Genomic DNA, 22,690 nt, shown 5'->3' with positions numbered 1-22,690 from the left:
CGTAAGCGGCATGGCCGGAAACCAACATTGAATGACCGTGACCTTCGATCCCTCAGACGGCACTGTATCAAAAACCGACATCAATCTCTAAAGGATATCACCACATTGGCTCAGGAACACTTCAGAAAACCGCTGTCACTAAATAAAGTTTGTCACTGCATCTATAAGTGCAAGTTAAAGCTCTACTATGCAAAGCGAAAGCCATTTATCAACAACATCCAGAAACGCCACCAGCTTCTCTGGGCTCGAGATCATCTAAGATGGACTGATGCAAAGTGGAAAAGTCCACATTTCAAATTGTTTTTGGAAATATTCGACATTGTGTCATTCGGACCAAAGGGGAAGCGAACCATCCAGACTGTTATCGACGCAAAGTTGAAAAGCCAGCATCTGTGATGGTACGGGGGTGCATTAGTGCCCAAGGCCTGGGTAATTTACGCATCTGTGAAGGCACCACTAATGCTGAAAGTTACATACAGGTTTTGTAACAACATATGCTGCCATCTAAGCGCCGTCTTTTTCATGGACGCCCCTGCTTATTTTAGCAAGACAATGCCAAGCCACATTCAGCATGTGTTACAACAGCGTGGCTTCGTATAAAAAGAGTGCGGGTACTTTCCTGGCCCACCTGCAGTCCAGATCTGTCTCCCATCGAAAATATGTGTTGTATTATGAAGCGTAAAATACGACAGCAGAGACCCCAGACTGTTGAACGTCTGAAGCTCTACATAAAGCAAGAATGGGAAAGAATTCCGCTTTCAAAGCTTCAACAATTAGTTTCCTCAGTTCCCAAACGTTTATTGAGTGTTGCTAAAAGAAAAGGTGATGTAACACAGTGGTGAACATGCCCTTTCCCAACTACTTTGGCTCGTGTTGCAGCCATGAAATTCAGAGTTAATTATTATTTTAAAAAAAATAAATAAAGTTTATGAGTTTGAACAGTTTGTTTGTTTGTTTGAATCCAACACAATTTCCCATCTCATATGGAAACGGGGTTTGTATTCGTCGGACAACTTGAAATTTCTCACACAGCTCTACAAAAATACATACCGTAACTACCATGATTCGATTGTGAAAGACTGAGCATTTTTGGGAAGCTGTTTTTATACCCAATCATGGCACCCACCTGTTCCCAATTAGCCTGCACACCTGTGGGATGTTCCAAATAAGTGTTTGATGAGCATTCCTCAACTTTATCAGTATTCATGGCCACCTTTCCCAACTTCTTTGTCACGTGTTGCTGGCATCAAATTCTAACGTTAATGATTATTTGCAAAAAAACAATGTTTATCAGTTTGTTCATCAAATATTTTGTCTTTGTAGCATATTCAACTGAATATGGGTTGAAAATGATTTGCAAATCATTGTATTCTGTTTATATTTACATCTAACACAATTTCCCAACTCATATGGAAACGGGGTTTGTATGTCTATTGAGAGGGGGTGTGACGTTAGGCATAGCTCGGTTGGTAGAGTGGCCGTGCCAGCAACTTGAGGGTTGCAGGTTCGATTCCCGCTTGTGCCATCCTTGGGCCAGACACTTTACCCACCTGCTCCCAGTGCCACCCACACTGGTTTAAATGTAACTTAGATATTGGGTGTCACTATGTAAAGCGCTTTGAGTCACTTGAGAAAAACGCTATATAAATATAATTCACTTCACGTTCATATGTGGCCAATATTCAGGGTTTTATTGTTCATACAAAAATTTCAAGGTGGTCCGTCATAACATTTTTAGCATTCTATCAGACTTTATTGTGAGGTTTTATATTAATTTCCCCAAAAATAGATATATACTAGCCCCCAGACACATATTTTTCCCTAAAGTTGGCCCCCGAGTCAAAATAATTGCCCAGGCCTGCTGTACAGAAAAAAGATGTTTTCTCATGGTGCGTTTAAGGACTACTTGGCTCTCGGTACACAACACGACTTTGTTGTTAGCAGCCTGGATCCCTCCCACGCACGCGGACAGGAAGGGAACCCAGATACTTCCCACACACACTTAGTGGTCTCTGAGTAACAAGAAGGAAGAAAAGTTGTCAAAGTGGACAACGCTAGCAAGTCGGCGCTTGTTGACTCCGATGCCAATCTCGCAGGACTTGAAGCGGATTCACATTCTTCCGCGGCAGATTTAAAGCGTTAAGTACGGGCTTTGTTGCAGACGCGGTTAAAGAAAGGTCCGCCTCGGTTTCCTGGCGACTGTCTGGAGAGAGAGCGAGAGGAGGAGGAGGAAAGGGAGGAGACATTCCCTCACTGTCCACCACCTCCTTCCTTCACAGTCAACAGGAAGACTGCAGGCCGCTCACACAAAGAAAAAAAACATGAGCAAGAACCAGAAAGAGGTGAAGAAGATCCAGTCTGCTTATCTGCAGACTGTGGAGAAGCACAACCAGGGAGTCAAACCAGAGAAGAAAAGCTGGAAGGCCAAGGAAGGAGAGTTTGCCTCGCCGAGACCGCCCCCCGCCAACAGGATCAGCCGAGACCTGACCTGCTCCATCTGCCTGGACCTCTTCAAACAACCTGTCTCCCTGCCCTGCGACCACACCTTCTGCCAGGGCTGCATCGTGGGCTACTGGGCGGGGCCCAGGGGTCACAGCCAGGGGGCCACGGGCTCCTGCCCCCAGTGCAGGAAGGTGTACCCGGGTCAGAGCTACAGACCCAACCGCATCGTGGCCAACATCGTGGAGAGCTACTGCCAGGGGCTGGAGGAGAGCGGGAGGGCGGAGCCCGCCCCGGCAGAGAAGGCGCCCCCCGCCCCGGCCCCGCGCTGCGGCCGACACCGGGAGGAGCTGAAGCTGTACTGCGAGGACGACCAGGAGCTGGTTTGTCTGGTGTGTGGACTCTCGCAGGAGCACAGGAACCACACCATGGTGTGTGTCCAGGACGCAGAGCAAAAGTACAGGGTGAGTGTATACACAAACCCCGTTTCCATGTGAGTTGGGAAATTGTGTTAGATGCAAATATAAACAGAATACAATGATTTGCAAATCATTTTTAACCCATATTCAGTTGAATATGCTACAAAGACAACATATTTGATGTTCAAACTCATAAACTTTTATTTATTTTGCAAATAATCATTAACTTTAGGAGACCCTGCCCCAAGTGGAGGAGTTCAAGTACTTAGGAGTCTTGTTCACGAGTGAGGGAAGAGTGGATCGTGAGATCGACAGGCGGATCGGTGCGGCGTCTTCAGTAATGCGGACGTTGTACCGATCCGTTGTGGTGAAGAAGGAGCTGAGCCGGAAGGCAAAGCTCTCAATTTACCGGTCGATCTACGTTCCCATCCTCACCTATGGTCATGAGCTTTGGGTCATGACCGAAAGGATAAGATCACGGGTACAAGCGGCCGAAATTAGTTTCCTCCGCCGTGTGGCGGGGCTCTCCCTTAGAGATAGGGTGAGAAGCTCTGCCATCCGGGAGGAACTCAAAGTAAAGCCGCTGCTCCTCCACATGGAGAGGAGCCAGATGAGGTGGTTCGGGCATCTGGTCAGGATGCCACCCGAACGCCTCCCTAGGGAGGTGTTTAGGGCACGTCCAACCGGTAGGAGGCCACGGGGAAGACCCAGGACACGTTGGGAAGACTATGTCTCCCGGCTGGCCTGGGAACGCCTCGGGATCCCCCGGGAAGAGCTAGACGAAGTGGCTGGGGAGAGGAAGTCTGGGTTTCCCTGCTTAGGCTGTTGCCCCCGCGACCCGACCTCGGATAAGCGGAAGATGATGGATGGATGGATGGATGGCATTAACTTTAGAATTTGATGCCAGCAACACGTGACAAAGAAGTTGGGAAAGGTGGCAATAAATACTGATAAAGTTGAGGAATGCTCATCAAACACTTATTTGGAACATCCCACAGGTGTGCAGGCTAATTGGGAACAGGTGGGTGCCATGATTGGGTATAAAAACAGCTTCCCAAAATAGGCTCAGTCTTTCACAAGAAAGGATGGGGCGAGGTACACCCCTTTGTCCACAACTGCGTGAGCAAATAGTCAAACAGTTTAAGAACAACGTTTCTCAAAGTGCAATTGCAAGAAATTTAGAGATTTCAACATCTACGGTCCATAATATCAAAAGGTTCAGAGAAATCACTCCACGAAAGCGGCATGGCCGGAAACCAACATTGAATGACCGTGACCTTCGATCCCTTAGACGGTACTGTATCAAAAACCGACATCAATCTCTAAAGGATATCACCACATGGGCTCAGGAACACTTCAAAAAACACTGTCACTAAATACAGTTTGTCACTACATCTGTAAGTGCAAGTTAAAGCTCTACTATGCAAAGCGAAAGCCATTTATCAACAACATCCAGAAACGCCGCCGGCTTCTCTGGGCCCGAGATCATCTAAGATGGACTGATGCAAAGTGGAAAAGTGTTCTGTGGTCTGACGAGTCCACATTTGAAATTGTTTTTGGAAATATTCGACATCGTGTCATCCGGACCAAAGGGGAAGCGAAACATCCAGACTGTTATCGACGCAAAGTTGAAAATCCAGCATCTGTGATGGTATGGGGGTGCATTAGTGCCCCAGGCATGGGTAACTTACACATCTGTGAAGGCACCATTAATCCTGAAAGGTACATACAGGTACAACATATGCTGCCATCTAAGCGCCGTCTTTTCAAACAGCCTTGACGCGAATCCCTTAGGTGATGGACGGATGGGCAGCACCTGAAGAGCTGCAGCCTTCCACTGTAGCCCCCACTCCCTCCCCTCTGTTGCAAGTCTCAAGATGTATTTTGTCATATATGTATGTGCTTTGCTATGGAGGTTTTTTCCCCTCCCCTTTGGAGCCCAGTCTAGATTGTATTTTTTTTACTCATCCTCCCCCAGCGTTGACCTTTTCCCCATCTTTTATGGAGTGCCTTGTGGCGACTAATCAGCGTTCCTGTTCTGTAACCCTCTACACTGGTGTCACCAACGCAGTGCCTGCGGGCACCAGGTCGCCCGTAAGGACCAGATGAGTCGCCCACTGGCCTGTTCTAAAAATAGCTCAAATAGCAGCACTTACCAGTGAGCTGCCTCTATTTTTTAAATTGTATTTATTTACTAGCAAGCTGGTCTTGTTTTGTTTGACATTTTTAATTCTAAGAGAGACAAAACTCAAATAGAATTTGAAAATCCAAGAAAATATCTTTAAGACTTGGTCTTCACTTGTTAAAATAAATTCATTTATTTTTTTACTTTGCTTCTTATAACTTTCCGAAAGACAATTTTACAGAAAAAAATACAACATTAAAAATGATTTTAGGATTTTTAAACACAATACCTTTTTACCTTTTAAATTCCTTCCTCTTCAATCCTCAAAATTTAAATCAATGTTCAAGTAAATTTTTTTTATTGCAAAGAATAATAAATACATTTTAATTTAATTTTTCATTTTAGCTTCTGTTTTTTCAACAAAGAATATTTTTGAAATATTTCTTCAAACATAAGTTTGAATAAAACATTTCACAAATATTTCACATATATTCTTTGCCGAAAAAACAGAAGCTAAAATGAAGAATTAAATTAAAATTAATTAATTATTCTTTACAATAAAAACATTAATTAAATTGAACATTAATTTGAATGATTAAAATTAAAAATATATATTTTTCTTTGTTAGAAATATAACTTGGTCCAATTTGTTATATATTCTAACAAAGTGCAGATTGGATTTTAACCTATTCAAAACATGTCATCAAAATTCTAAAATTAATCTTAATCAGGAAAAATTACTAGTGATATTCCATAAATTCTTTTTTTTTTAAAGATTGGAATTAGCTAGTTTTTCTCAAATTTTTTGGGGTTGAATTTTGAATTTCAAAGAGTCGAAATATCTATCCATCCATCCATTTTCTAGCGCTTATTCCCTTTGGGGTGGTAGGGGGTGCTGGCGCCTATCTCAGCTACAATCGGACGGAAGGCGGGGTACACCCTGGACAAGTCGCCACCTCAATATATTTATAAAAATATTTGTTTCTATATGTATTTAGTGTGAGAAATCACTAATATGATCAGTGTTCCCACAAACATAAATAGAAATAATTATTAATAATAACATAGAGTTTAAAGTAAATTGAGCAAATTGGCTATTTCTGGCAATTTATTTAAGTGTGTATCAAACTGGTAGCCCTTGGCATTAATCAGTACCCAAGAAGTAGCTCTTGGTTTCAAAAAGGTTGCTGACTCCTGCTCTACAGTGTTTGTCTAATCTTGAACGGGTTTGTGTTGAAAACAAAGTCTCGTTGTACTTGTGCAATGACAATAAAGATCTACCTACCTTAAACCGTTCGACAATTTGCATTCGTTGACAAAGTGGTGACCCTCGCCCCGTCCTTGTTTGTGAATGACTGAGCATTTCATGGAAGCTGCTTTTATCCCCAATCATGGCAGCCACCTGTTCCCAATTAGCCTGTTTACCTGTGGGATGTTCAAAATAAGTGTTTGATGAGCACTCCTCAACTTTCTCAGTCTTTTTTTGTGCCAGCTTTTTTAAAAGATGTTGCAAGCATCAAATTCCAAGTGAGCTAATATTTGCAAAAAATAACAACAATCTTTAAGTTTGAACGTTAAATATCTTGTCTTTGCAGTCTTTTCAATTCAAAATAATTTGAAAAAGAATTGCAAATCATTGTATTTAGTTTTTATTTACCATTTACACAACGCGCCAACTTTACTCATTTTAGGTTTTGTAAATGAATATTTGCACACAATCGCAATGTAGCATATTATTTGCACCTTTTTCCAGATTCTCACCAAAACTTAGTTAAAAGTTAAAGTTCCAATGATTGTCACACACATACTAGATGTGGCGAAATTATTTCTCTGCATTTGATCCATCACCCTTGATCACACCATGGGAGGTGAGGGGAGCAGTGGGCAGTAGCAATGCCGCGCCCGGGAATCATTTATGGTGATTTAACCCCCAATTCCAACCCTTAATGCTGAGTGCCAAGCAGGGAGTTAATGGCTCCCATTTTTATAGTCTTTGGTATGACTCGGCCAGGATTTGAACTTACGACCTACCGATCTCAGGGCGGATGCTCTAACCACCAGGCCTGTAAACACAGGAATCGACACAGGAAGTGATCACTGAGCAGTGGGAGTGGCACACCAACAGCCAATCGGATAACAGTATCAACTATCAAGTTTAGTTGTGGTTTCGCGGTTGATTCTTTGCATAGAGTGAGACGAGAAAGTAAAAATAAGTGCTGCTTAAAGCGAAGAAATTGTCGATAAAACCTCGACAGTATGGAGATTTTTTGGGGGGGCGGATTTGTTTTTAAAACGGACCTACCGATCTCAGGGCGGACACTCTAACCACTACGCCAGTGGTCCCCCAGTACTGGGCCGTGGCCCGATTGGTACCGGGCCGTAGAATAATTTTTTTTATTAATTTTTATTCAAAAATGTTTTTAAATATAAATATATAAATATATTTTTAATTAAATCAACATAAAAAACACAATATACACTTACAATTAGTGCACCAACCACAAGAACCTCCCTTTTCATGACAAAGAAAAAAAAAAAAGGACCCCCACCCCCCCACACCCAGGCCGCGGGACAATTTATTAAGCGTTGACCGGTCCGCGGATACAAAAAGCTTGGGGACCACTGCACAAGGCCACTGACTAGGTTAGTTCCATCTTCTAGTCCGGAGTCTAGTCGAAACCGTTCTTTTTGGCGTAAACTTGCCACTTTTTTGTCCACCTAGATTTACGCAATTTTTTTTTTTGACAACCACAATGTAGCGCATTAGAGCAGTGGTCACCAACATTTTAGTAGCTGCGGACCGGTCAACGCTTGATAATTTGTCCCGCGGCCTGGCGGAGTGGGGTTTTCTTTAATTTTTATTTATTTATTTATTTACTATTTTTTTTTTTTTTTTGTCATGAAAAAGGGAGTTTTTTTTGGGTTGGTGCACTAATTGTAAGTGTATCTTGTGTTGTTTATGTTGATTTAATAAAATAAAAATATATATATATAATAAAAAAAATATTCTGCGGCCCGGTGGTTGGGGAGCACTGCATTAGAGTACCTCTGAAACTTGTTAAGTCCTCTTCTTTGTCCAAACTCAGGCGTCCCTGAACAGCTCCATGGACTCCCTCAAAGCGGAGCTCAACACGGCACTGCAGTGTGATCGGGAAGCTGAGGAGGAAGTCAAAAAGCTTAAGGTGAGAGGGTTTTTGTGTATGCTTTTAGTTAATGATGGGTACCGAATTTGGTACAGACTAAATATTGATCCGAATTTAGTTTGGATTTGCCATAGAAACGCTGCCGTTTCAACACCTCCAAATTTGGTAATCAAAATGACAACTAAGGCCATATTTCAATACTTTTGTTGCCCCGTGACATCACCTTCGCGTTTCAGACCATGCACCGGCTCAAACAACTGGCGGGTAAACAAGCACTCGAGCAGAGTGGTCTGAGCCATGATGTTGACATTTTCCATGACAACAAAGCGAGTATGCTTGACGGGAAACGCTTAAACGTACAGTAAGGCTCCACTTTTGCAAAATGTGCCAGCTTGATGCTAATTTGCATTGGCTTTGCCATAGACATGCTACGGATTAGCATTCACAATTTTACATGAGGATGTCAACGCTTCCAAATTTGCTGAGTGAAGACTACAAATAACATGCTCAACCAAACAGCTGGTGTGTAATCAGTACAATACTGGGCCAAGTGAGACCCGCTGGCATCTTCAATTTGACAAAAGGTACGAGTTTAATTTGAATAAACAACCTAGATGTGCAGGGTGGTTCCAGACTAACTTTATATATTGCCAAATGTACAATTGGTAATTTGTATTACCTTAATTCCTTGAATTGCCGCCGGGTATATAGTATGCGCCTGCCTAGAATTACTGCCGGGTCAAACTCCTTTTGCAAAATAATTAGCGCATGCTTAGCATTACCGCCGGTTCAGGATTAACGCCGGGTCAAACTCGTTTCGCAAAATATTATTTTTATTAGCGCATGTCTAGAATTTCCACCGGGTCAAACTCGTTTCGCAAAATAATTAGCATATGCCTAGAATTTCCACAGGGTCAAACTCGTCACGTCACAAGTGACACATCACCTGTCATCATTTTCAAAATAGAGGAGGCTGATTTCTATCATTTGAAATCGCATAAAGGGAAGAAGATTAAGAGCTATTCAGTCGGATTTAAGGTCCAAGCTATTGAATATGCTAACAAGACCTGTAAGCAGCTATGTTTTATTAATATACCGTAGCTGCGTGTGTCAAATATGAGTCATTAAATGACTCCCGCCTCCTGGTGGTAGAGGGCGCTAGTGATCCTTCTTTGCGACTACTTGGCTGCAGAAGAAGTGACAACAAGCAGCAAGAGTGAGCAGCGTGTGTTTATTTTTTCCTCTCGCTTGCACTTTTAACATGGAGGATTACATAAATAAAATAAATTTGTTCTAAACTGGACTTTCAATCGAATCAGGAGAAAGGAACATCATCAAGACAGAGACTTTTAAAACTGAAGAAAGATAAGGAAGACTTCTATAAACAAGTTATCGATGCTTTTGATCAGAAAGAGCTGCACATGGACTTCATTTATAAGTAAAGGTAAGACCATAATATGTTGGGGTTTTTTTTAAATCAAATGTACTTTTCATGATGGTATCCTTACATCAAACTCAAATTTGTAAGCGCAGGCCTAAATTTACAGCATGCCTTTGGTAAGTGCCGGAGTGAGAAGAGGTCTTAAAATAATTAGCGCATGCTTGCCTTTACCACATGCCTTTGGTAAGCGCCGGAGTGAGAAGAGGTCTTAAATTATTTAGCTCCCCAGCGGCAATTCAAGGATACAATAACTGTGATTACCCAGGGGCCTGACAGATGCCAATTTGTCACCATTTAAAGGGGAAATGTAACACTAACAGGCACATCATTTACTTATATCACCCAATCAAAACAACCTTTTCCAGTCATGGTGCAGAAATAAAAATTCAACCAGCGCAAAAAGTCACATAACACAACATGTTAACTAAACGTTGTGGACATCATAAACAAAAACGTCCCATCACCATAAAAAAATGAAATCGCACCCATTTAAATCCATTGCAAGGCATGATGGGAAAAAAGCAAAACACCCTTCTCACACTTATTCATGTTTGACTGAAAGCTGCTTGATATTTCTGACTGATTACAAAGCTTTAAAGAGCTTGTCATGGAAGGTAGGAGTTTAATTTTCACATACTCTTATTATTAATTTTTAATGATTATTAATTATACATCCATTAAACTATTATAATATGTAAACACACACACATACTTGGCATGCAGTCGGCTTTAGGCCCCCGGCCAAATTTTTTTTGACCCCTAGTCAAAAAGTTTGGACACCTCCAATTTACAGCATAAACACTTTGTAGGGCCCAACGTAAGTCCAGTCCACAGTGGATCTAACATAATAGTGAGAGTCCAGTCCATAGTGGATCTAACATAATAGTGTGAGAGTCCAGTCCATAGTGGATCTAACATAATAGTGTGAGAGTCCGGTCCATAGTGGATCTAACATAATAGTGTGAGAGTCCAGTCCATAGTGGATCTAACATAATAGTGAGAGTCCAATCCATAGTGGATCTAGCATAATAGTGTGAGAGTCCAGTCCATAGTGGATCCAACATAATAGTGAGAGTCCAGTCCACAGTGGATCTAACATAATAGTGAGAGTCCAGTCCATAGTGGATCTAACATAATAGTGTGAGATTCCAGTCCATAATGGACCAAACATAACAGTGTGAGTGTCCAGTCCATAGTGGATCTAACATAATAGTGAGAGTCCAGTCCACAGTGGATCTAACATAATAGTGAGAGTCCAGTCCATAGTGAATCTAACATAATAGTGTGAGATTCCAGTCCATAATGGACCAAACATAACAGTGTGAGAGTCCAGTCCATAATGGATCTAACATAATAGTGAGAGTCCAGTCCATAGTGGTTCTAACATAATAGTGAGAGTCCAGTCCATAGTGGTTCTAACATAATAGTGAGAGTCCAGTCCATAGTGGATCTAACATAATAGTGTGAGAGTCCGGTCCATAGTGGATCTAACATAATAGTGTGAGAGTCCAGTCCATAGTGGATCTAACATTATAGTGAGAGTCCTGTCCATAGTGGATCTAACATTATAGTGGGAAAGTCCAGTCCATCGTGGATCTAACATAGTAGTGTTACAGTCCAACCCATAGTGGATCTAGCATAATAGTGTGAGAGTCCAGTCCATAGTGGATCTAACATAGTAGTGTGAGATTCCAATCCATAATGGACCAAGCATAACATTGTGAGAGTCCAGTCCATAATGGATCTAACATAATAGTGAGAGTCCTGTCCATAGTGGATCTAACATAATAGTGTGAGAGTCCAGTCCATAGTGGATCCAACATAGTAGTGTTAGAGTCCAACCCATAGTGGATCTAGCATAATAGTGTGAGAGTCCAGTCCATAGTGGATCTAACATAATAGTGTGAGAGTCCAGTCCATAGTGGATCTAACATAATAGTGTGAGATTCCAGTCCATAATGGACCAAACATAACAGTGTGAGAGTCCAGTCCATAATGGATCCAACATAATAGTGAGAGTCCAGTCCATAGTGGATCTAACATAATATGGAGAGTCCAGTCCATAGTGGATCTAACATAATATGGAGAGTCCAGTCCATAGTGGATCTAACATAATAGTGTGAGATTCCATTCCATAATGGACCAAACATAACAGTGTGAGAGTCCAGTCCATAGTGGATCTAACATAATATAGAGAGTCCAGTCCATAGTGGATCTAACATAAAAGTGTGAGAGTCCAGTCCATAGTGGATCTAACATAAAAGTGTGAGAGTCCAGTCCATAGTGGATCCAACATAATAGTGTGAGAGTCCAGTCCATTTCAACTGTTCGCCCAAGGGGTCGCAAAGGACATCATACCGGCCCCCCGAGTTCTATTCGAAACTAGGGAGACAATCATTTTTGCAGCAAATTCTTCAAAACTCTAGAGTGTTCTTGTTGTGTGGAGGAACTTGGACCAATGTTAACACGTGAGCAGATCTTTGACATTTTAACATTCCTAGCAATCACAGAACAATGACAGAGCCAGTCACACATTTTCTTCGTAATGTGATTTCTGTAACCAAGGTGTTGTTGTAGCCTGTTTACTTCACATGCGGTCAGTGGTCAACTCCTTTAGGTATACCAGTGCTTCTAGTTTCATCATTTGGCCCTTTCAACTGGTGACCCTCAAGTTCAGTTAAAAAAACTTGGTGAGACACTCACATTTTTGCAGGAGATTCTTAAAAACACTGTCATTAGAGACGATCTTTGACTGGCCTTAAAATAAAGAGACAAACAGCAGAGCACTCCTGTTACTCTGACAAATTAAATATACCAAAACCAAATGTCTACTCTTGAAGAAGCTGATTCTACGGATTGACAAAATAATACAAATAATAAAAGGGAGAAACTTTCTGGAAAGGTGGCCCCCCAAAACTATTTGGCGTAGTTCATACACTACTACCATCTAACGTCTTGAAATTGCAACGGCATGCAAAGGCTACTATATAATACTTGCAAATGAGACCTGGAAGGGTTAGAAAATTAGAAATAACAACACAACAGCAAGCTTATCATAATCTGTGGAATGTTAAATAAAAAAAAGTGAGATTTTATCATCAAAAAATTAACAATTAACACTAAATTGGTATTGTTGTTGATTTCCCTGGTACCGGAAACTGATAACGTATCGGTTCAAATGTTAAATGTGAACTGCACCCATGCCTATTGTGAATCAACACAAGAAACGTCCATGATTTAAAGGAGCCATATGTAATAATTTCATGTCAAGTCATCATTGAATGGCATTAATAAATCATGTTATTTTACAATACCTCTATAACTGATAACAGTAGTTCAGCCGGGATATGCTCATTTAACAATTTGATTTACAGCACCGAAATCTTATTGTTTTAATTTCAGTGCCCCGCCCTCCACCTTTTGACCAATTAAAAAGTTCATGTGTATCATACATCCTTTGTCTGGCTACTGCCACCGGTAAAGTTACTAAACATGTCAGACCTTAGTCAATCGAAAAGGACTCGTTACCGTTCGCAACTTATTCATGACAAAGCCAGGATTTGTACCGGCGATGCCTTTGAAAGATGGAGATGATTAAAGGCGGAGTAGATGAACTTGCTAATTTCCTCCTTGTAATAAATGGAAATGGACATTTGGTATGTAAACTATGTTTTCCAATACAGTCTATGATCTTGTCTAACAAAGCTAGTTTGCTTAGTGTGATGGTGCTTCGCTCAGAGTGTAATGCTTAGCGAAGGAAATACATGCCCGTTAGCCTGTATGTCCATGTGTATTCCAACTGACGGGGCAAAATATATTTTGGACAAATAAAACCTATGTGGATTTTGGTAGTGTCAGTTCCTATTTCCTAAAAGCACTTTACATTGAGCAAACAACCTCAAAGTGCTACAGTGTATTAAAAAATAAAAACATAATAAAAATAAATAAAATAAGCACTAGAACAGCCTAATAGCTAGAACTAGTATGCATATATCTATAAAAAGGTTTTTTTTTTTTTAAATAATGTTTTTAAAGCCTTTTTTAAAAGCATCCACAGTCTGTGGTGCCCTCAGGTGGTCAGGGAGAGCGTTCCACAGAATGGGAGTAGCCCAGTCCACTGAGCTGGATTTGGCTGTGTGATTGCAGTACCATTTCTAACCACATTATTACATATGGCACCTTTAACTACTTATCAGGACCACACGGCTGACCTGAAGCAGCGCATCGAGACCCAGTTCAGCGACCTGCACCAGTTCCTCTACCAGGAGGAGAAGATGCTGCAGGTGAAGCTGAAGACGGAGGAGCGCCGCGAGCTGATCCGCCTGGACGAGCACAAGGCCCTGCTGTGCGTGGAGATCTCCCGTCTGCAGCGAGCCCTGCAAGATATCGAGGACAAGCGGCGGGAGCAGGACCCCTTCACTCTGCTGCGGGTAAGAGATAAAAAAAAAAAAAAAAGGAAAGAAATGAGTCAGCAGAGTTGCTGAGCGAGATGAGAAGTATAAGCAGTGCAAGGGCGGGACCTCGTTGTCTTTTCCTGTCAAGTTGGAGCATAATTCTAAAGAAGCCAAGCGGGGTCGAGTTGCTCCTGCTTCCTGCTAACAAAAAGCTGGACAGGATGCAAAGCCAGTGAGCTCACTGGTTGATCAGCGGGATAAGAAGCTCAGTCAAGTCCACGGGCCCTCGGCTCAGGGACTTTCCCCCCCCCCCTCCACTCCCCCGACCGCAGGGAGCTCCTAGACGCTGATGTCATGTGGAAAAAGCCTTCTCGTCTGTCAGATTCTAATCGCCACTTTTTTCCTCCTCCCAGAGCATCAAAGTGTGTCTGCAGAGGTGAGTGGGAAAAAAAAAGAAAAAAAAAAGCAAGTTTTGTTTGCATTGCATCGTCTCAGTTTTGCTACGGGGGCTTTTTTTTTTTATTGGCAGGCCGCCGCTGAAGTTCGAGAAGCCACTTTTTACGCCTCCCAGCCTGTGTGAGGGACGCTTTGCAGGGCCCCTGCAGTACAGAGTGTGGAAGTCCATGAAGAGCACTATTTACCCAGGTGGGTGTCACACATGGACTTGGACTTTGTATTGCTTCTTCCACGCAAAGGATGATTGGCACGAGCCAGACGAGAGTGTGAGTACATTTTGATTTATTTAAACACTATAATACAAAGGAAAACAAAGGGTGCGCACAAAGGCGGATAACAAACTAGACCAGGGGTCGGGAACCTTTTTGGCTGAGAGAGCCAAGAAGCCAAATATTTTAAAATGTATTTCCCTAAGAGCCATATAATATTTTTTTTAACACTGAACACAACTAAACGCGTGCATTTTTAAGTAAGACCAACATTTCCAGAGTATAATAGGTCTCTTATTCTTTATAATAACATTGTTATTCTGAAGATAACTGTGGAGGGGGCGTGGCCTGCGGGCCTGCAGCAAAGCAGGATGTTCCCAGGACCGGCCTCGAAATCAGCGACAGGTGCGCAGATGGCCCACCTGGGCCTTGTTATCTAATCACCTGTCGCTCTGTTATAAGCAGCAGCCAGGAGGAGAGACAGGGTTGGGGCTGGAGCTAGAGCGCGAGTGAGGACGAAAGAGAAAAAGACAATTACTGGAAAGCAACCAATCAATCATCAATCAATGTTTACTTTTATAGCCCTAAATCACTAGTGTCTCAAAGGGCTGCACAAACCACTACGACATCCTCGGTAGGCCCACATAAGGGCAAGGAAAAATTCGCACCCAGTGGGACGTCGGTGACAATGATGACTATGAGAACCTTGGAGAGGAGGAAAGCAATGGATGTCGAGCGGGTCTAACATGATACTGTGAAAGTTCAATCCATAATGGATCCAACACAGTCGCAAGAGTCCAGTCCAAAGCGGATCCAACACAGCAGCGAGAGACCTGTTCACAACGGAGCCAGCAGGAAACCATCCCAAGCGGAGGCGGATCAGCAGCGCAGAGATGTCCCCAGCCGATACACAGGCAAGCAGTACATGGCCACCGGATAGGACCGGACCCCCTCCACAAGGGAGAGTGGGACATAGGAGAAAAAGAAAAGAAACGGCAGATCAACTGGTCTAAAAAGGGAATCTATTTAAAGGCTAGAGTATACAAATGAGTTTTAAGGTGAGACTTAAATGCTTCTACTTCAACTGAGAGAAAAATAAAATAAAACAATATTGTAACCCTAAAACAGGCTCTTGGTGGTCTGAAGAACCCCAGGTGGGCAAGCCCCACACTAACCAATAATAAAATAAATTACTTCTTACCATTAATGCAACTTCTTGAACATAAAAAAGCATGAGAATGTTTTATATTTTGAACGTTATTTTTAACACTGTGGAATTATTCATTACTTATCGTGTTAAGCAATGTCAGCTCAGATTTATCCGAGAGCCGGATGCAGTCATCAAAAGAGCCACATCTGGCTCCAGAGCCATAGGTTCCCTACCCCTGAACTAGACTATACTCAAAACAAAAGCAGCACAATGGCATGACTATGTACAAAACCAAAAAAAACACTAACTGTGGTACAAAACAAACCAAAAACTTGCACTGAGGCATGAATACAAAAAAAAATTACGTGGCGTGGTCAAAACAACAAACAGCGTGGCAAGGCATGAAGGTCGGCGAGGTAAGGTAGGTAGGATTGTAGGTAAAGTTGCCAGGACGAGGACAGAAACAGAATGGCTTAAATAATGACTATGATGATTAGTAACAGGTGTGAGGGCTGACTAGAGGGCAAGGTGAAAATCAAAGGGTTACTATGAAAACAAAACAAACCAGGAAGTGCAAAAGGCAAGAACTGAATGTCCTAAAAAAAGCAAACCATAACATGACCAAACATGACAAAAATAAAACATAATCCACAGGCGTGACAGTGGGTCACCGACAATTCACAGGGCTTTACATTACTGGGCCGTCATGCCAAACAGAACTCATTTAAAACAGCCGAGTGGGTGTGGCTAGCGTGGGCCTGTTTTTCATTACTGCACAGTAAGATTGAACTCTGCCTTGCAACGACATGCGGCCATTAGGTTTATAACAGACCATAAATCGAATTATAAGATGACACGTTGCGACTGCATCCCTAGCGCCTCTGGTGGTTGCAGTCAAGCACTGCAGCCATCACAGCGGAGTAAAACACTGACAGCATTGCCGCTTACTTCATAGTTCTGGGCCTAAAAAGGAAGTCTACCGGTACAATTCCCCCCCACAATAGTAACCATATTTTTCGGACTATAAGGCGCACCTAAAATCCTTAAATTTTCTTGAAAATGCGCCTTATAACCCGGTGCGCCTAATGTACGGAAATATTTTGGTTGTGCTTACCGACATTGAAGCTATTTCATTTGGTACATGGTGAAATGATAAGTGCAACCAGTAGATGGCAGTCACACATAAGAGATACGTGGAGACTGCAATATGATGGCAGTCACACATAAGAGATATGTGCAGACTGCAATATGACTCACGTACAGTAAACACCACCAACATTTTGCAATGTTCCATTGAAAATACGGAACATTACATACGGCGCTCAAAAATCTATCAACATATTTTAGTACGACTTTGGTAAGCCGCTTGAAGGATTGTACTGTGCTTCAACATAGGAGCATTATAATGGTGTGTGTATAAGGTAAGACATTATCTGGCGTTTTGTTTCACAATATTATGCAAAAGCAACTTTGCTCACCTTCTGGTACCTGCTGATCTGTATTTGGGATCTGCATAAGTCCTGAAAATTTGTGCGCCTCTGCCTTTGTAGTCGATAAGCGTCTTCTTTTTCTTGTTATGTGACATTCATCCTCTGCTGTTGCCATTTGTAATATAAAGTAGTGTGAAGTTCTTACTTATATCCGTCAGTAAACTCACCATGAAAGCGCTAAAACATACTGGTGTAGTGAGTTAACATTATTTACCTGAACGTCTCTGTACGTGGTGTGTTCTCCTGATGCCGACAGATCTTCTGGAGCCCGGTAGACCGCTTGAATCAAGTCTTTTATTGACATGAACACCTGGAGATGGCTTGCTTCCAGCAATATATATTTCGGACTTTCCAGTCCGGCGTGTCTCTGTTTTCCCTGCTTTCGGTCTCTGTGCGTGTCTCTCTCTCTGGCTCCTACTCCAACAACGTGTCTCGGTCCGGCTGTTGCTAATAAAAGTGACAGGTGATTAGAATACCAGTCCCAGCTGGGCTATCTACTCACCTACCGCTGGCTTCGAGGCCGGTCCTTTCACACCCTGCTCCGCGGCAGGCCCGCAGACCACGCTCCCCTACACATCACTCAAAGAATTTTCGTTATTAGAGAGTTCTGGTCGGACAGTTTTTCACGGGACACATTTCCGGCGTTGTTATTGCATTAGTGAGACGGAAGATGCTGCTCCATTATTGATTGAAGTAAAGTGTGAATGTCACTAAAACAGTTAGCTCCATCTTTTGACACTTCTTCCACTCCCGTCCTTGCACGCTACACCGCTACAACAAAGATGACGAGGAGAAGACGCTGTCGAAGGTGAGCCAGGTAAATAAGACCGCCCACAAAACGGCGCATCCTGAAGCGACTTGAAGATGATTTGTAAAACATCATCCATGCAGCATTTTGACCAAAGAACCACCTTTACATGTTATGTAGACCACAAAGAAGTAGTTTACATTTAGAAAACAATAATATTAATATGACTCCTTTAATTGCGCCTTATAATCCGGTGCACATCTTTTATGAAAATAGACATGACTAGACCCGCTCATCGGCAGTGCGCCTTATAATCCGGTGCGGTCTATGGTCCGGAAAATACGGTAGTTTTTGGAACGCCTACTTTTAGGTAAAAAATGTGGGCGGGGCCTGCATCAGCCTGTGTTTTGCAAGCATCTTCATCTGGAATCAATATATTTTTGCACAGTGTTTGAGGAAATCATTAAACATGGCTGCCAGATGCATTGTTGCAAGTTGTAGCAGTACAAGTAAAGAAGGGATCAGCCTGCAAACATATTCAAAGGAAGGCAATATAAGGAGAGTATGGACCTCTCCAGTAAAATTAACTCGCGCAAAATGGGATGGACTGAGCGAAAGGAGAGCAATTTGCATTTAAATGACTCTGACTGAGGGTTTCGGTCCGATTTTGAATGGAAAAAACAATGTAAACTGTCACGCCTATGGATCATGTTTTGTTTTGGTCATGTTATGTTTTGTTTTTTGGACACTTGTTTCCTGTTTTGCACTTCCTGGTTTGTTTTCATTACCTTGCAAAGTCATTAATTTCAGCTGTCATGTCACGCACCTGTTCCTTCACTGATTATGTCACTGCTATTTAAGCCATTCTGTTTTTGTTTTTCGTCCTGGCAACTTTACCAACTTACACCTCCTTCTCATGCCTACCACCTGCTACGCACCTTGTAAAGATCCATGTCTCGTTCTCAGTTCCATGTCAGGTAAGTTTTTGTTTATAGTTCATTGTTATTCATGCCATTGAGCAAGTGTTTTGGTTTCGTGTTTATAGTTATAGCCTATGTGCTAGTCTTTTGTTTTCATTAGTGAAGTGAATTATATTTATATAGCGCTTTTCTCTAATGACTCAAAGCGCTTTACATAGTGAAACCCAATATCTAAGTTACATTTAAAGCAGTATGGGTGGCACTGGGAGCAGGTGGGTAAAGTGTCTTGCCCAAGGACACAACGGCAGTGACTAGGATGGCGGAAGCGGGGATCGAACCTGCAACCCTCAAATTGCTGGCACGGCCACTCTACCAACCGAGCTATACCGCTCATTAGTCAAGTTTGTTTTCCGCCATTGTGTGCGCCATTTGTTTGCCTTTGTTGTAGTTTGTTTGTGTAGTAATAATTAAAAATGTACTCACGTTCATGCCTGGCTCGTGCCAATCATCCTTTGCGTTGGAAAAACAAAATAACCCATAGTCCAAGTCGTGACAGTAAACGACTCAAGCCAAATGCAATCCCGGAAATCAGACTTAGTCAGAACCTGCTGAAAAACATAAAAAGAAGAGGTCAAAACTGAGAGAAAATGAATATGCATAGCATTGTATTTTTGCGTCCTTATCTACTGATGTTTTCATCAAGATGCTCGAGGAAGTGCAGAAAGAAGATGATATTTATTTGATTTATTCGACAGGGACAGGACAATGAAACATTGCTACCCATAGGTAACCGATGTCATAGTACATAAGACTTCTAGCCACAGGCTAATTTTCAACCCTCGTCCCTGGTTAGGCTTTTACAGAAAAGTTGAGAAAAGTGAAAAACCCATACACATGTAAACGATAGCATGCTAGCAAGCTAACTTAAGCATGCTAACTATTTGATCTAATTTCACACTTTTTTTTCGGTTTCGGCAGCCTTACACCTTAGGGTCATATAACTTGGTATATGAGACGTGCTAACTGTTATCGTACTAACGTTAGCACACATGAGCAATTTAATCAATCATCAATCAATGTTTACTTATATAGCCCTAAATCACTAGTGTCTCAAAGGGCTGCACAAACCACTACGACATCCTCGGTAGGCCCACATAAGGGCAAGGAAAACTCACACCCAGTGGGACGTCGGTGACAATGATGACTATGAGAACCTTGGAGAGGAGGAAAGCAATGGATGTCGAGCGGGTCTAACATGATACTGTGAAAGTTCAGTCCATAATGGAGCCAACACAGTCGCAAGAGTCCAGACCAAAGCGGATCCAACACAGCAGCGAGAGTCCCGTTCACAGCGGAGCCAGCAGGAAACCATCCCAAGTGGAGGCGGATCAGCAGTGCAGAGATGTCCCCAGCCGATACACAGGCGAGCATTACATGGCCACCGGATCGGACCGGACCCCCTCCACAAGGGAGAGTGGGACATAGGAGAAAAAGAAAAGAAACGGCAGATCAACTGGTCTAAAAAGGGAGTCTATTTAAAGGCTAGAGTATACAAATGAGTTTTAAGGTGAGACTTAAATGCTTCTACTGAGGTGGCATCTCGAACTGTTACCGGGAGGGCATTCCAGAGTACTGGAGCCCGAAATGAAAACGCTCTATAGCCCGCAGACTTTTTTTGGGCTTTGGGAATCATGTAAGCATGCTAACATTTTAGGCAAGCTCCGTAGCGCATTATGTAAAGTTACACCTAAAACTTGGCACTCGGTACCCCCTTAAAAGCACGGCGGCTTCCGATGGTCCTGGGCACAGATAGCAGGCACGTCATATTTTGTAGTTTTTAATACATTCATACTTTTTATGGTTATTTTCAAAAAACCTTTCCGCATTGTCATTATGGGGTATTGTGTGTGGAATTTTGAGGACAAAAATGAATGCATTCCATTTTGGAATGAGGCTGTAACATAAAGCCCTGTGGATACTTTTCCGGATGCACTGTTTTTTTTTACATTTATCAAATCACAATCTTTTCCTCAGAAAGCAAACTAGTTGAGACTTAAGTACTGAACTCCATTTTGCTTCAATTGCTTTACGACACATTATTATATAATAATTATCCATGCACTTTTAGTCCCAGCAGCCATCACGTTGAACTCCAGCACGGCCAACCCTTGGCTGAGCCTCACCTCCTCACTCACCTGCGTCCGCTACCAGACCTTCAACCACGGCGTGGAGGACAACCCCAACAGGTTCAACGCTGCCCTGTCGCTGCTGGGGAGCCAGGGCTTCACCCACGGCCGCCACTACTGGGAGATCGAGGTCTACAGCAGCACCGTCTGGACCGTGGGCGTGGCCCGGGAGTCGGTGCCCAGGAAGGGGGTCATCAAGGCTCTTCCGGCCAACGGCTTCTGGACCCTCTCGCTGTCCTACGGGATACAGTACATGGCGGGCACGTCCCCGCCGACCGTTCTGTCCCTAGAGGAGCCGCTGGCCAGGATCGGGGTGTACCTGGACTACAAAAGAGGCCTAGTGTCTTTTTACAATGCAGAAACCATGACGCACCTGTACACCTTTAGGGAGAGCTTCATGGAGACGCTCTACCCTTACTTTAATCTGGGATTCCTGGATAAAGTGCATGAAAATGAGCCTCTTAAAGTTTTCTTGCCAAAAATCTAGTTTTTTTTTGTACAGACGTCTGTAGACTGGATCTACGGCCGCAATATCTGGAATATTATATATATCTTTGGCCTTTTTTTTATTTTTTAAATACATTTCTGTCTACTTTTAACTCAAAATCTAATAATACACACTTGAACTATTCACAATGTGTTTTGGTCAATTTCAGGAAAATTAACTTAGTTTTCTATTCTATTATATAATGTCTTTGATGTCCTCTGTGTTCTTTGATGTTTCCCTCTTACACACATGGAAGAGGGATGTGTACCATGGTTATGAGTTGTTTTTTTATCTTTTTAATTTATTTGTTTTTTTCCCTTGGCCTCAGTCTGCACCTCCTCTCCAGGGCCCAGGCAAAGACCGATTTTTTAAATTTTATTTTAATCTTCTATTTTTTTCTCCCCCCCTTTGTTTACCTTTATCTCATCTTTTTTGTAAGGGGCGCTGGAAGCCGGCAGACCCGTCAGCGATCCTGTTCTGTCTCCCTGTAATGTTTGTCTAAACTTGAATGGGATTGTGCTGAAAATTTTAATTTTCCTGAAGGAACTCTCCTGACGGAATAAATAAAGTACTATCTATCTAATCTAATCTATTCTTACCTTTTTGACTTTATAAAAAATGTATAAAATACATCCATCCATCCATTTTGTACCGCTTGTCCCTTTCAGCTGCATTCGGGTATGTAAAAAAAAAAAAAAAAAAAAACTAAAATCCATCTTCTTCCGCTTATCCGAAATACACATTCAAAATGGGACAAAAAACCTAAAAAGGATGACTTACGGTTGAGATTTTTTTTCAAACATAGAATTAGCCAACAAACCAAATATAGCCCCATTACATTTATGCCTATAGCATGTTGGCACTAAGCACATTACAATGATTCAATGTATTTTAAAAAATGAACCACAGGGGTCTCAAAGTCAATTTGCCTAGGGGTCACTGGATTCTGGGTATTTGTTCTGGATGTGAGGTTGGGCCGCAAAAAAGATTACTTAAAAATTCTATCATGCATGTTTAATTGATTCACCTTCTTTGAACGGCTTACCCACTCTGGCAACATACTAGTCAAATCTCCCCATTTTT

General features: G+C 42.3%; 1 protein-coding gene across 1 annotated transcript; it reads left to right on the top strand.

Annotated features, from left to right (window-relative positions):
• Positions 1 to 1,997: 1,997 nt before the first annotated feature.
• Positions 1,998 to 22,195, top strand: trim69 (tripartite motif containing 69). The gene is made up of 6 exons (XM_061875824.1): positions 1,998 to 2,903; positions 8,070 to 8,165; positions 13,764 to 13,997; positions 14,375 to 14,397; positions 14,491 to 14,606; positions 21,063 to 22,195. The coding sequence occupies exons 1-6, from the start codon at positions 2,322 to 2,324 to the stop codon at positions 21,605 to 21,607; spliced, it is 1,596 nt and encodes a 531-aa protein (XP_061731808.1). The 5' UTR covers positions 1,998 to 2,321; the 3' UTR covers positions 21,608 to 22,195.
• The last annotated feature ends 495 nt before the right edge of the window (positions 22,196 to 22,690 follow it).

Source organism: Nerophis ophidion, linkage group LG17, assembly GCF_033978795.1.
Source record: "Nerophis ophidion isolate RoL-2023_Sa linkage group LG17, RoL_Noph_v1.0, whole genome shotgun sequence".
In the NCBI taxonomy this organism is placed as follows: Eukaryota; Metazoa; Chordata; class Actinopteri; order Syngnathiformes; family Syngnathidae; genus Nerophis; species Nerophis ophidion.
This window is presented reverse-complemented; position numbering and strand designations above follow the sequence as displayed.